At 46.8% G+C, this 12,864-nt stretch overlaps 1 protein-coding gene across 1 annotated transcript in view; it reads left to right on the forward strand.

Annotated features, from left to right (window-relative positions):
• The window catches only part of FASN (fatty acid synthase), a 58,149-nt gene that overhangs the window by 14,233 nt on the left and 31,052 nt on the right, over positions 1 to 12,864 (forward strand). The window contains exons 6-14 of the mRNA XM_069063984.1: positions 197 to 319; positions 2,382 to 2,497; positions 2,652 to 2,786; positions 5,977 to 6,436; positions 6,997 to 7,184; positions 8,272 to 8,461; positions 9,986 to 10,080; positions 10,822 to 10,956; positions 11,713 to 11,916. Coding sequence (XP_068920085.1) covers positions 197 to 319; positions 2,382 to 2,497; positions 2,652 to 2,786; positions 5,977 to 6,436; positions 6,997 to 7,184; positions 8,272 to 8,461; positions 9,986 to 10,080; positions 10,822 to 10,956; positions 11,713 to 11,916 — 1,646 coding nt within the window. The remainder of the gene's footprint in view (positions 1 to 196; positions 320 to 2,381; positions 2,498 to 2,651; positions 2,787 to 5,976; positions 6,437 to 6,996; positions 7,185 to 8,271; positions 8,462 to 9,985; positions 10,081 to 10,821; positions 10,957 to 11,712; positions 11,917 to 12,864) is intronic.

Genomic DNA, 12,864 nt, shown 5'->3' on the forward strand with positions numbered 1-12,864 from the left:
ATTCAGAGGCTGTGTTTTTACTAAGACAGCTGTGGGGCCAATTTGAGGAGTGACATCTGTTTCTTAGAGGCAGAAACTGATACTGAGCCACATCTTCAGGACGGCAGGCAGGGTAGGGGCCTAAAACCTGTCCTTGCCTCAGTTTATGATGAAGGGCAAATGTGAAATCCTGAGAGGAGTTTGTCTTTCACCTCAGGGAATGGGTATTGCCGGGCTGAGGCCGTGGTGGCCATCCTGATGATGAAGAAGTCCATGGCCAAGAGGGTCTACGCCACAGTACTGAATGCAAGCACCAACACAGATGGCTATAAGGAACAAGGTGGGCCACGAGGTCGGGGTCTGGGCTGCCAGTGTCATGGGGAAGAGCTGGCAGCAGCAGGTGGAACATGTCTTGGGGCCTTGCTCTGCCCTCCTTGTACAGCCTTTTGGGAGGCCTCAGCTAGTGCTATGGGAGGCGTGATCAGCAAGTGTTTACTAAGCACATACTGTGTGCCAGGCACTGTGCTAAGAGCTGGGGATACGGAGACAGTCCCTGGCTCTTGAGGAGATTAAAACCTAGCCAAGGGAGACAACACATGGAAATGTAGGTGTATATATAAGAAAGACAGATGATCGTTTATGTGGAGGGAGGGGGGAGCCTGCACTGGCAGCTCTGGAAATCGGGAAAGATTGTATATAGAAGGTGACATTTGAGTTGAACTTTCAAGGAAAGTAAAGATTCTGAAAGGCAGAGGCAATGAGGAAATGCACTCCAGGCATGGGGGATAGTTCGTGCAAAGGTCTGGAGGTGGGAGATGGAATACTATATATAAGGAATAGTGTGTATGAAGACGAATAATGCGTAATGAGTCAAGAAAGGAAGAAATGTCCAGATTGTGAAGGGCTTTAAATATCAAAGAGAGCAGCAGGTTATATTGGATCCTAAAGGTAATAGGGAGTCTCTGGAATTTACAGAGTAGGACTGTGGTCAAACCTATAAAAGTCACTTTAGTAGCTGATTGGGGTAGGAAGGCTGATCAGAAAGCTGTTGTCCAAGCAAGATCTGATGAGAGTCTGAACCAGGTTAGTGACTATCCAAGTAGAAAGGAGGGGATGAGTTATCTAAGATGCTTTGGAATTATCAGTGGGAAGATTTGGCAGCTGAGTGGATATGTGGAATGGGTGAGTACAAAGATCAGAGGCTGACATGGGTGTGACAGAATCATGTGAGTGGAAGGATAGAGAAAGAGGAGTCTGAAAAGGGCTAAGTTTGGAAGGATAATGAGCTCTGTTTTGGCCCTAGAGATGCCAGTCTTGTTTTAAATACCCACTGAGCAGTTTGTGATGAGGGACGGGATCTCGGAGACATCTGAGTAGAGATGATGATTGAACTCATGGGAGCTGATGAGGTTACCAATTAAGAGAGGAAAGAGAACAGGGCCCAGCACGGATCTTTGGGATACATTCATTGTTAGAGGACTCATGGATGGCAGGCCTGTACAACCTATGGCCCAAGAAAGGATTTCAGGTGGCCCACAAAAAATGTAGAGGATGTACAGTCCTGCACAACACACCGATAGCGGCCCTGCCTGCATATCGTGTATCTAGCAAAAGAAACTGGTGGTCAGACAGGTAGAAGGAGAACTAGGAGAAAGCACTGTTACAAAAATCCAGGGAGGATAGTGTCCAGGAGAAGGTAGTAGTCCAAGTGGTCAAGTGGTGTGGATAGGTTTAAGAAATTGGAGGTCTGGGGCGGCCAGGTGGCACAGCGAGTAACAGCACCGGCTCCAGTGTCAGGATGACCTGGGGGTCGAGTTCTGGCTCAGACACTTATTACCCACCCAGAAACACCTGGCTGTGCAACCTTGAGCAAGTTACTTAACCCCAATTGCTTAGGGGCGGCCAGGTGGCTCAACGAGTAAGAGCGCCAGCTCCAGTGTCAGGATGACCTGGGGATCGAATCTGGGCTCAGACACTTAGCACCACACCCAGAAATAACTGGCCGTGTAACCTTGAGCAAGTTACTTAACCCCGATTGCTTTAAAAAAAAAACAACTGGAGGTCTGAAAAAAGGCCATTGTTAATTTGACAATTAAGAGAATATCGGTAACTAGAGAGCTACATTCCTGGAAAGCAGCATTTTGAATCCATGGCATCTGGTCGTCCCAGGTTAAGAGAAATTGACAGAGACTGTCTCCAGGTTCTGTGTTACCTGCAGTGTCTGGCTGGCCTTCAGAGAAGAGAAGTGCTTGGTTTGGCAGGGGGAGCATCAGAGCAAGGCAGGGCAGCAAAGGGGCATACCATCTGAAAGGCCTAACTAGTAGATGGTTTGTGGGGATGAAGCCACCAGTGGGCAAAGTTCTTACGTCCACCAGAGCCTTGAAAATGGCATTTTCTTGCAGGTGTGACTTTCCCCTCTGGAGAGGTACAGGAACAGCTCATACGATCCTTATATAAGGATTCTGGAGTCTCCCCTGAATCACTGGAATACATTGAAACCCATGGCACTGGCACCAAGGTGAGACCATGGTTTCCCTACCCACTGCCCTCTTCTCCCTATATCTAGTCACCCAACTCAGCCAGGGTTATGCAGATATTTTCCCTTTAGAAAGTAGCTCTCAAGGTGAGCTAGGCCAAGGGACTCATGGTCTGTTTCTCTTCTGTACCCCCAGGTTGGAGATCCTCAAGAACTGAATGGCATCGTCCGGGCTTTGTGCCAATCTCGCCGTGAGCCACTGTTAATAGGATCCACAAAATCAAATATGGGCCATCCGGAGCCTGCTTCAGGGCTGGCGGCCCTGTCCAAGGTAATCAGTGGAGAAAGTTGCATGGTCCTACCCAGACTAGCTTATTAGGATAATATCATTACTTAAAGGAATGAGCCCTTGTCCCCCTAAGCTTTGGATGGGGTAGGGTTGGGGTTAAGGAAGTTGATTCATGCAAGATAGATTTTCCCTATATGCATAAGTGTATATACAGCTTTCTTGGGAAAGTTACTGGGGAAAATGATCACCTGGCCTAAGGGGGAGGTATGTATCTTCCATGGTGTCAAACTAAATGTCTCAGTGAGTGTGGCGATTACCCTTTACCAATTAAAGCCTGCAGAGTGGTCTCTCCACTTAGGAGTCCCCTTAAATTTTGCTGCTGCTAGAAGTAATTGAATTTAATCAGGAAGTAGGAATGGGAAAGAATATATAATAGGAATAAATTGTGGAAACAAGTATAGGGGAAGCTCTAAGTTCTGAATTGGAAGACTTTGCCCTGAATTCCCATGGGCCTTAAAAGAAGAGAGGATTTGCTGAAGTTGCTTCCAGCTATAAAATTCTGGGATTCAGTCCATTTTCATTTTCTCTTCTATAAAATGAAGGGGTTGGACAAGATAACCTCCAAGATTCCTTCTAGCTCAAATGTTCTTAGATTTTTTGACTAGTTAGTGAGCCTCTTGGGAGTTAGGCAACAGGTGACTTGGCCGCAGAGTGGGATTGCTGCTTTTTCCCCGGCTTGGCTTGTTTGACTGGGTGTGGTTGATTGATCAGGCTTGACTCTGAGGGAGGAGGCAGCCACAGGCTGGCTGGATGATTGGTCTGCTGCCCTGTGTAGGAGGCTGATATCCTGGACAAGTACCTTAGCTTCCCTGAAGCCTTATGTTCCCCAACCCCCATTTCAACCCTCCTCCCCCAGTCTTATGTTGCTCTTTCTTATCTGCTCTCCCATCTAAAGCCTGAATTCCGATACCCATTCTGAGGCTAAACCAGTCACTGCTTATGCTCCTGGGGATGGTGTTATATAAAGGGGTCCGAGTACAAGAAAGAGAAGAGGGGGGAAGCAGGACTCTGAGGGGCTTACTATGTCACAGGCACCACGTGGGGATACAAAATCAAGAGTGTCATCCCTTCCCTCAGGAAGCTGATATTCTAATGGAGGAGACAGTGTGCCTGTGTGCAAGGACACAAAGGAAATGCATAGTAGCAGCAGTTGGGAGGACGAGGAAAGGCAGCCTTTGAGCTGGGTCTGGAAGAAACCCAAGAATTCCTGGTTGTGACATAAGGAGGCACTCCAGGAATGGGGGACAGCCAGTGCAAATGCAGACTGGAGACCGAGTCTTATATGTCAGGAACTTTGAGAAGGCCAGCATGGCTGGAGGGCTTAATGTGTAGCAAGGCTGGGAAGGTAAGATGGGGCCAAGCCCCGAAGAGCTTTGAATGCAAATGTTGCATGTTTAAATGTCTAAATGTTGCAAAGGACAACAGTGGATCAAAGGTGCAGGTTATATTTTCTTCTAGGGGTAATGAGGCGCTACTGGAATTCATTGAGTAGGACAGTGACATCATTGGTCCAGTGATTTAGGAATCTTCACTTTGTCAACTGTGTGGAGGATGGATTGGAGGAAGGATACAGTTGAGAAAGGGAGACTAATTAGGAGGACATTGCAATAAGCTAGGCAAGGGGTGACAAGGGCCTGAACAAGTGTCATGGCAGTGAAAGGGGAGAGGAGGAGAGAAGCAAGAAAACCAGTGATTGGTTGTCTGTGTGTAGGGTAAAGGAGAGTGAGGAGGCAAAGACAACACCAACATGGTGAACCTGAGTTACTGGGAACGTGGTGGCACCTTAGACGGAAATAAAGAAGTTCAGGAGGGGCCAAGTTTGAGGGGAAGGATAATGAGTTCTGTTTTGGTCATACTGAGTCTGAGAGGCTTATAGCACATCTATGTGGAGAAGGGAAGGTTTTGGGAAAGAGATAATGAGTTCTGCTTTGTATGTACTAAATTTAAAGCACCTATATAACATCCAGGTTGAAATGTTCATTAGGCAGGTGTGGGACTGGAGCTCTGGAGAAAGACTAGAGTTCTAGAAATATAGATCTGATAGTTTTCTGCATAGATCATTGAACTCATAAGAGCTGATGTGGTCACCAAGGGAGAGAGTGTGGAGACCAGGACAGACCCTTGTTGGAGTATGACATGGATGGTGATCCAGCAAAGGAGACTGAGAAGTGGTAGGCAGAGAACAAACAGATAGAAGTATCATAAAATTCACAGTCCAGGAATGTCCAGTCCTGCAGAAAGGTCAAGAAGGGTGACTATTGAGAAGAGGCCAATGAATGTGGCAATTATGGGATCACTTGTTGTCTCTGTGGTGAAACATTTTTTTTTTTTGCTTTTCTGGATGGGGGAAAGCAGGGCAATTAGGGTTAAGTGACTTGCCCAAGGTCACACAGCTAGTAAGTGTCAAGTGTCCAAGGTCGGATTTGAACTCAGATCCTGCTGGCTCCAGGGCCAGTGCTCTATCCACTGTTCCACCTAGCCCCTGTGAAGCATATTTTAATCCTGTTATCTACTGTCCATCTGTCTCCCTCCACCCTGTGAAGCATATTTTAATCCTGTTATCTACTGTCTATCTGTCTCCCTCCACTCTTGGGCCATGTTATATTTTTTTAGAAAAAGGAACCTCAAGGAAGACCTTTGTACCCATAGGATCCTCATATGGATAAAAGCCACCACCAATCCAATCTGTCATTACCATACTCTGGGTGTCAATTTCTTTAGTTCTAAATCGAGGGGATAGAATGATTTCTAAGGTGCCTTCCAGATCTAACTTTCTAAGATTTAGAAGATAGGGCCCCCACAGCCTGAGGGCCAGGTATGGTTCACAGACAAATTGGAGGTCCTGTTTGGCCAGATAATAGCTACTTTCCCCAGGGATGTAGAACTATAGAATGTTAGTCCCATTAGACTTATAAGAGAGTCATGAACCATCTCCCAGGCACCCTGTTACTATCTATAAAGCAGGGAAGATTTCCCAGGGTGCCATCCTTTAAAGCTTCATTAGTGGTAGCTGGAGTGGGTGGAATTGGATTCATTTAATTCCAATGTGAGGTGTAGAGAGAAAAGAGGCTGGTCCTGCTCTAGCCCCAAAGAAGTAACTGCAGAGAACAGGTTTTCTGATTGCCTTTGAGACGCTCCACATTTCCCTGCCTCATCTTGCACTTACCCACAGGTGCTTCTCTCTCTGGAACATGGGGTCTGGGCTCCTAACCTGCACTTCAAGAACCCCAACCCTGAAATCCCTGCACTCGTGGATGGGACACTTCTGGTGGTGGACAAGCCAATCCCTGTCAAAGGTGGCAATGTTGGCATCAACTCATTTGGTTTTGGTGGCTCTAATGTCCACGTCATTCTCAAGCCCAACACCAGGCGGGCCCGGTCTCTACAGTCCCCATCCTTGCCACACCTGCTGCAGGTCAGCGGGCGGACAGAGGAAGCTGTAGAGACACTGCTGGAGCAGGGCCAGTTGCAGGCCCAGGACCAGACTTTTGTGAGCATGCTCAATGACATTGCCATGGTGCCCACAGCCAGCATGCCCTACCGAGGTTTCTCTGTGCTTGGGGGTGAGAGCAATGCCAAGGAGGTACAGATGGTGACCTCAGGTGAACGACCCCTCTGGTTCATCTGTTCTGGTAAGTTTTCCAGCCCCTTTGTCCACCCCATCCCTGATCTTCTCCATCTGAAACCCTCTCTGGGGCCAGGGCTTCATTCTAACCATAGGATCTTAGCATTGGGAAGAACCTGTCCACTTCTGTTTCCAAATGCAGCTACATCTACACCAGTTCTGTGCTTGTTTTTTCTACCAATACTTAATGTTAAGAAGTTCTAAATTCTCATTATTAAGTCTCCTTTCATCATTTCCTCATGGCTGGGAGAGGAAGGGTAAGAACTAAAAGAATGATAACATTCCTCTATAAGAAATTCATTTGTGTTTGTGGCAATTACTAAACTTCTCTCTTCTCCCTCCTACCCCATCCTTGAGTCTTCTCTTGTTCAGGCTCAGTAATCCCCCACTCAGTGCCAAGGGCTAGTCAAGGGATCCTCCCACATACACACCTGACTATCTCTTTCTTCTGTGGCTACCCTGAAGTGGGCCAGGGGGTGAGATAAATGCCTCCTTCCATGCAAATGGGAGGGGCAGAGGAGGGTAGGGTTTAAACTAAGTAACCTTATCCTCCCACCCCTCCAACAGGTATGGGTACACAGTGGCAGGGAATGGGCCTGAGTCTCATGCGACTAGACATTTTTCGCAACTCCATCTTGCGCTCTGATGAGGCTGTGAAACAGTATGGCCTCAAGGTGTCCGACTTGCTACTGAGTACCGATGAGACCACCTTTGATGACATTGTTCACGCTTTTGTCAGTCTTACTGCAATTCAGGTAAGAAAGAAGAGACTCCTCCATTCCTTTGTGCACCACGTGCAACAGACCTCACCACCCACCCACTTATATAGAATAAGTAATCCTTTACTCAAGAAAAAGACTTTAGAAGACCTGTGGGATTCTGTCTTTTCTTCCTGGGAACCTCATGGTAGCGGGGGAGGGGGATGGCCTGATGAGATTTTTTCATGAACTGCTTGACTCAGATAGTTCTTTGCTAGACTGTGTGAGGGGATGGTCTAACCAGTAGCTTAATGGATTCAGTGTAGAGCCTGTAAAGTTAATGAGACCAAGGTCATGGGTTCAATCCCAGTTTGGGCCAGAAAGTGTCACACAAAGAACAGTTCTAATCATTGGTCAGAAAGTAGGACCTTAATTTTGGCGAGACATGTAACATGTCACTGGTTTTAGTGGGGAGTGCAACCAGAAGGTATGACTGACTTTCACTCTGTTAGAAAAAACCCAGAGTGCCTTGTCTGCTTCTGGTGAGTCAATCTTGTCATCTTTAACGACAAAGGACAGTTGGGTATTTTTGGCTTTTTGGAGGGCAGTTGGGGTTAAATGACTTGCCCAAAGTTACACAGCTAGTAAATGTGTCAAGTGTCTGAGGTCAGATTTGAACTCAGATCCTCATGACTCTAGGGCCAGTGTTCTATTCACTGCACCACCTAGCTGCCCCAAAATTAGTATATTTAATCCAGTTTTTATTTTTATTTTTTGCTTTTTTGTGGGGGGGAAGGCAGAATAATTGGGGTTAAGTGACTTGCCCAAGGTCACACGCCTAGTAAGTGTTACGTGTCTGAGGCCGGCTTTGAACTCAGGTTCTCCTGACTCCAGGGCCGGTGCTCTATTCACTGTGCCACCTAGCCTTCTCCAAAGGACAATTTTTAATGCTTGAGTTGACCCCCCCTTCCTCCCCCCCACTACCCCCATGTCAAGAATCTCAGGATTCAACAAAGAAATGGGGCAGGTCTGAGTGGTCCTGTACTGTCACTTTTGGATTAGAGGCTAGGGAAAGTATTAATTGGAGGGTCAGTGGTCCTTCCTTGGTCAGATTCACTTCTCCTCTGTTACTGTCCCTCTTCAGATTGCCCAGATTGACATGCTGATGGCGATGGGCTTGAAGCCAGATGGCATCATCGGGCACTCCTTGGGTGAGGTGGCCTGTGGCTATGCTGATGGCTGCCTCACCCAGAATGAGGCCGTCCTTGCTGCCTACTGGAGAGGCCAGTGCATCAAAGAAGCGAAGTTCCCTGCAGGAAGCATGGCAGCTGTGGGTAGGTGTCTGAGAACTGCCATGCCTTTATGTGGGGTTGCCCCTTCTAGGCTCCCCTGAGAAGTTAGGACAGGGAGAGATCAGAAACAGCCCCTGGGCCCCAAGCAGACTATGGACCGATCAGCATGGGAGGGAAAGGTTTGTTTTGTTGTCTAGCATCATCTCTATCATTTGTTCCCCCTACCCATAGTTGTGCAAAATACTTCCTTCTAGGCATAGCATGGAGCTGTGGAGACTGGAGAATTTAGGCTTTGGTTCCAGCTCTCTTCCCGAGCTGCTGTGTGACCTTGAATAAATTACTGCCCCTTTCCCTGGGCCTCATTTTTACCATCTGTAAAATGAGTAGCTTGGAAAAGCTGATCTCCAAGGAGATCTTCCACCTCTTACATTCTATGGTCCTTCTCTTCTCCCAGGGACTGCTCATGACAAATGTTTAACTCCAGGCCTGCTCCCCAGCCACCATCCAGGAAATGCTAACTCATCCTAATTGTTAACCTAAATCAAACAATTGGAAGATAAATCCACAGCAGTTGGGCTTTTTGTTTGTTTTGTTTAAGTCCTGCAATATATTCCAAAGCTAAGTAGAAATTATTTTTGTACTGGATTTGGAGTCAGAGACTTGGATAAGTGTTCCTGCTCCACCAAACTGTGGCGTGAAACAAGTCAGCTATTTCTTTAAGCCTCCATCCACTTGTAAAATGGGAATGATAATATTTGCAGTATGTATTTCATAGGGTACAATACTCATTTTTATAAATTATCAAGTGCTATATCAATTCGAGTTCTTCTTTTTCTCCTAATTCTTGTTACTCTTGTCTTCTGCTGTGAGTCAACCATCCTGCCACTTATGCTTTATGAGCATAGATCAAGACCTTGCCTGAACTAACCATCTGGAACAGTGTAGCCTTATTCCTCCCCTTAAGGAGTTTACTCTTTAATGTAAAACAACAAGATAGAAATATAATTAAGCACATATTATGCAACCTTTACAACAGTGCCTGGAAAGGAAGTAAGAGGTTGCATTAGGAATGTTCCTGACAAGTCTGAGAAAGGCAAAGTTAAACCATAGTAGTGGGTGGTGAGGGGGAGGCAAGAGGCCTAGGCATAGATTTATTAGAAATATCTGGCCCAGAAAACCCAAGACTTGACCTGGATATTGCCCTGGTGGGGGAGGGCTGTACCTGGGATCCTTGAATCATATATATACCTTGGTGTCTCTGTTCTCCTCCCTCCTGAAGTCCACTTAAACTTGTCATCTTCCTCCCCATCCCCTCACAGCCAGGGGATCCAGCTGGTGGAAGAATCTGAACATGCTGAATGCCCTGCACAATGCTTGTCCTCAAGTACTTGTGCTTCTCATCAACTACTAGGTCCACAAAAATCCACTGTAGGGGAAGGAACCCTGGGAAAAAATGAGTCTCTGCACACCACAGAAAGGGACCCTAATTTTACTGGGGATCCCATTACTCCTGGAGCCTCCTGTCCCTTTGTGATTTGAAGTGACACCTTTGCTCTCCATTTATAGGGCTGTCGTGGGAAGAATGCAAACAGCGCTGTCCCAAGGGCGTTGTCCCTGCCTGCCATAACTCTGAGGATACAGTCACCATTTCAGGGCCCCAGGTGAGTGGGAACCCTGGATTGGAGAAAGTGCTGGAGAATCTGGCCTTCCAAGGCACTAGGGAACTTCTCTTGTATTTTCTCTTAGACATAGAGGTGGCCTCGAGGCTGCAGGTTCCTCACTTAGGACTTGCAGGCAAGACTAGGGCTAAACAGTTTTTTCAGGTTGGTCCTAAGAACCCTTATTTAGAATGAGGGCTCAGATCCTGAGATGAGAGGATTAAACGACTGCTTTCGGTAGTCTGACACTTAATAGTGTTCTGGCTCTCATCCTCCAAGCCTCATGTATAAATCACAGGTCCTCTTCTGTGAGGTGCAGATTGGTGTAATGGAAAAAGCAGTCATCTCAAGGCAGAGCTGTATTCACCAGCATGCTGCCAGAAGCCCAGCACTGTCATGAACTAGTTCTGTGACTTAATGCCAAGTGCCTTTGCCTCTGTGGGCCTCAGTTTCCTCCCCTGTAAGATGAGGTGATTGCACTTGGTGATTTCCCGGGGTCCTCTTCCAGCTCTAACATTCTGGGATTCTCAGCTGACTTTTCAGACAAATGAGCAAGTCATGTGTTTGCTGGAATATAGTCAGGACTTTGGAAATGATAATTTGGGGAATGACAGGAAAGACACTGACCAAACCCTCCCTCTTCCCTACCTCCCCCAAATGCTTCCCCCTTTTGTTTCCTTGAAGATGGAAGCTCAGAGGAACTGACACTGTCCATTTCCCTCCTTCCCTGTACCCTCTCCCCAGGCTCTGGTGAGCAAATTCATTGAGGAGCTGAAGGCTGAGGGGGTATTTGCTAAAGAAGTGAGGACAGGTGGTGTTGCCTTCCACTCCTACTTTATGGAGTCCATTGCTCCCACACTGCTCAAGGCCCTGAAAAAGGTGAGTGAGAGTGAGTCAGGGAGCTGTCACATACCAGATGTGCAAACTCTCTAGGCAGCACTGGGAGGGTGTAGGAATGGGGAATACAAGGGGAACCAAAGGCACTGTCCTCAGTGAATTTATGGTCTATGGGTTCTAGCTAGCTTAGTGGTGTTGCCTTAAATAAAGTCACTTCACACACATCCCCTGAGCCTCAGTTTCTTCACCTGTAAAATGACATTAGATTGGAGGTCCTCCCATACCCTTCCAGCTCTTACCATTCCTTACCACGAGGGGTGAGGGGAGGCAAGATAAAAGTAGTTGGGTCAGTAAAGGCTTCCTGTAGTGGGACAGGGTATATTTTGAGTTGGGTTTTTAAATTGGTCGAGGGGGCAGATATGGATTGGTGGAGTGAAGGGATGAAAGTATTACAAGAGGGGAGAAGAGTAAGTGCTTTTTGAGGTCTGTTGTGCTCTTCTGTTCTCTCTGGGAACAGGTTTGGAGATTTGGGAACAATTTAGAGCAAAGTCAACAACTGGGCCAACATAAGACCTCTGAAGGCACCTTCCCCTTCCCCTCCATTCTGAGCTCATGTATTTTTTAGGAGGCTAAGGACAAAAATGAAAGAAGAAATATAATAGTGGGTTGGTTTAGGGGGTAGAGTGGAAATGGGAGGAGGATGGAAGGAGAGGAATACAAGCAAAACAATTGGAGTGACTGGAATAGGTACCAGGGGCTACAATACCGTCTTTTTAATCTTGGGTATCTCTCACACAGGTGATCAGAAGTCCTCGGGCCCGCTCCCCTCGATGGCTCAGTACCTCCATCCCTGAGGAGCAGTGGAAGAGCCCCTTGGCCCAAACGTCCTCAGCAGAGTACAGCGTCAACAATTTGGTGAGCCCGGTGCTGTTCCAGGAGGCCCTGAGGCACGTCCACAGCAATGCCGTGGTGTTGGAGATTGCCCCCCATGCCCTCCTGCAGGTATGGGGAGCCTGGGGGGAGGCCAGATTCAAGCACACCAGCAATGTTATTACCAATGGGTTGGAGAGACAGCAAGAGGCACTCCAGTAGGCAGCAGAGAATATTTCTTGCTAGCTCATACATGCTCAGCTCCATACTGGGGGCTGCAAGGGAAGCCTATATATAGCACAATATAACAGAAATTTCTTAAGTACCTACTAGGTGCCATGCACCTTGTCCTTAGCAGTGGGTGAGGTAGAAATTTTATCTAAAATAGAGTCCCAGCCATCAAGGAACTTTTAGTAAGCTGATAAGATATAATAAATACCAGTGGATCTAAAATCATGTGATAGAGGCATTAGAGAGATGGAAAATGTAGTTATATGTGCTATATGAATTCAGAAGACAGGGAGACAATGAGGGGGGCAGTGTGGTAGGACCCTAGACTCAGTCAAGACACCATGGGTTCAAATTCTTCTGACACTTAGTAGTCTGGGCAAGTGGCTTAGCTTCTCTAGGCCTCAATTTCTCTAAGTGAAAGGCTTGGACTCTATAGGTCTCTAAAGATCTCCTAGCTCTAAATCTGTGCTCTTATGAATGAATAAGAGCTTAAGTGATTTAGGTCAGACTTCCTGGAAAAGGTAGATTTTGATGAAAAAGGGGTATTTGAAAAGCTATTTAGAAGAGAAGGCAGGATAGCCGTGGGAAACAAGATAACTGGAAGGCAGGAAATTTCATATAGGGAGATATAAATAATCTTGATTTAAATGGAGGAGATCCGTTGGGAAATGTTGGGAAAATAGATTGGACAGGTGGGGCCAGATTTTGGAGGTCCTTGAAAGCTGACAAAGGAGTTTAGACTTGTTCAGACAGTGAGTGACCATTTTAGACTTTTGGTCCAAAGAGCAGGATGTTGAAAGTGATGTTTAAAGAAGATTAATCTGAAGGTGTTGTGTAGGTTGAAGGAAA

The sequence above is a fragment of the Petaurus breviceps genome, unplaced genomic scaffold, assembly GCF_028583685.1.
Source record: "Petaurus breviceps papuanus isolate PSGF00001 unplaced genomic scaffold, PetGlider_PUasm1.0 90617, whole genome shotgun sequence".
Classification (NCBI taxonomy): Eukaryota; Metazoa; Chordata; class Mammalia; order Diprotodontia; family Petauridae; genus Petaurus; species Petaurus breviceps.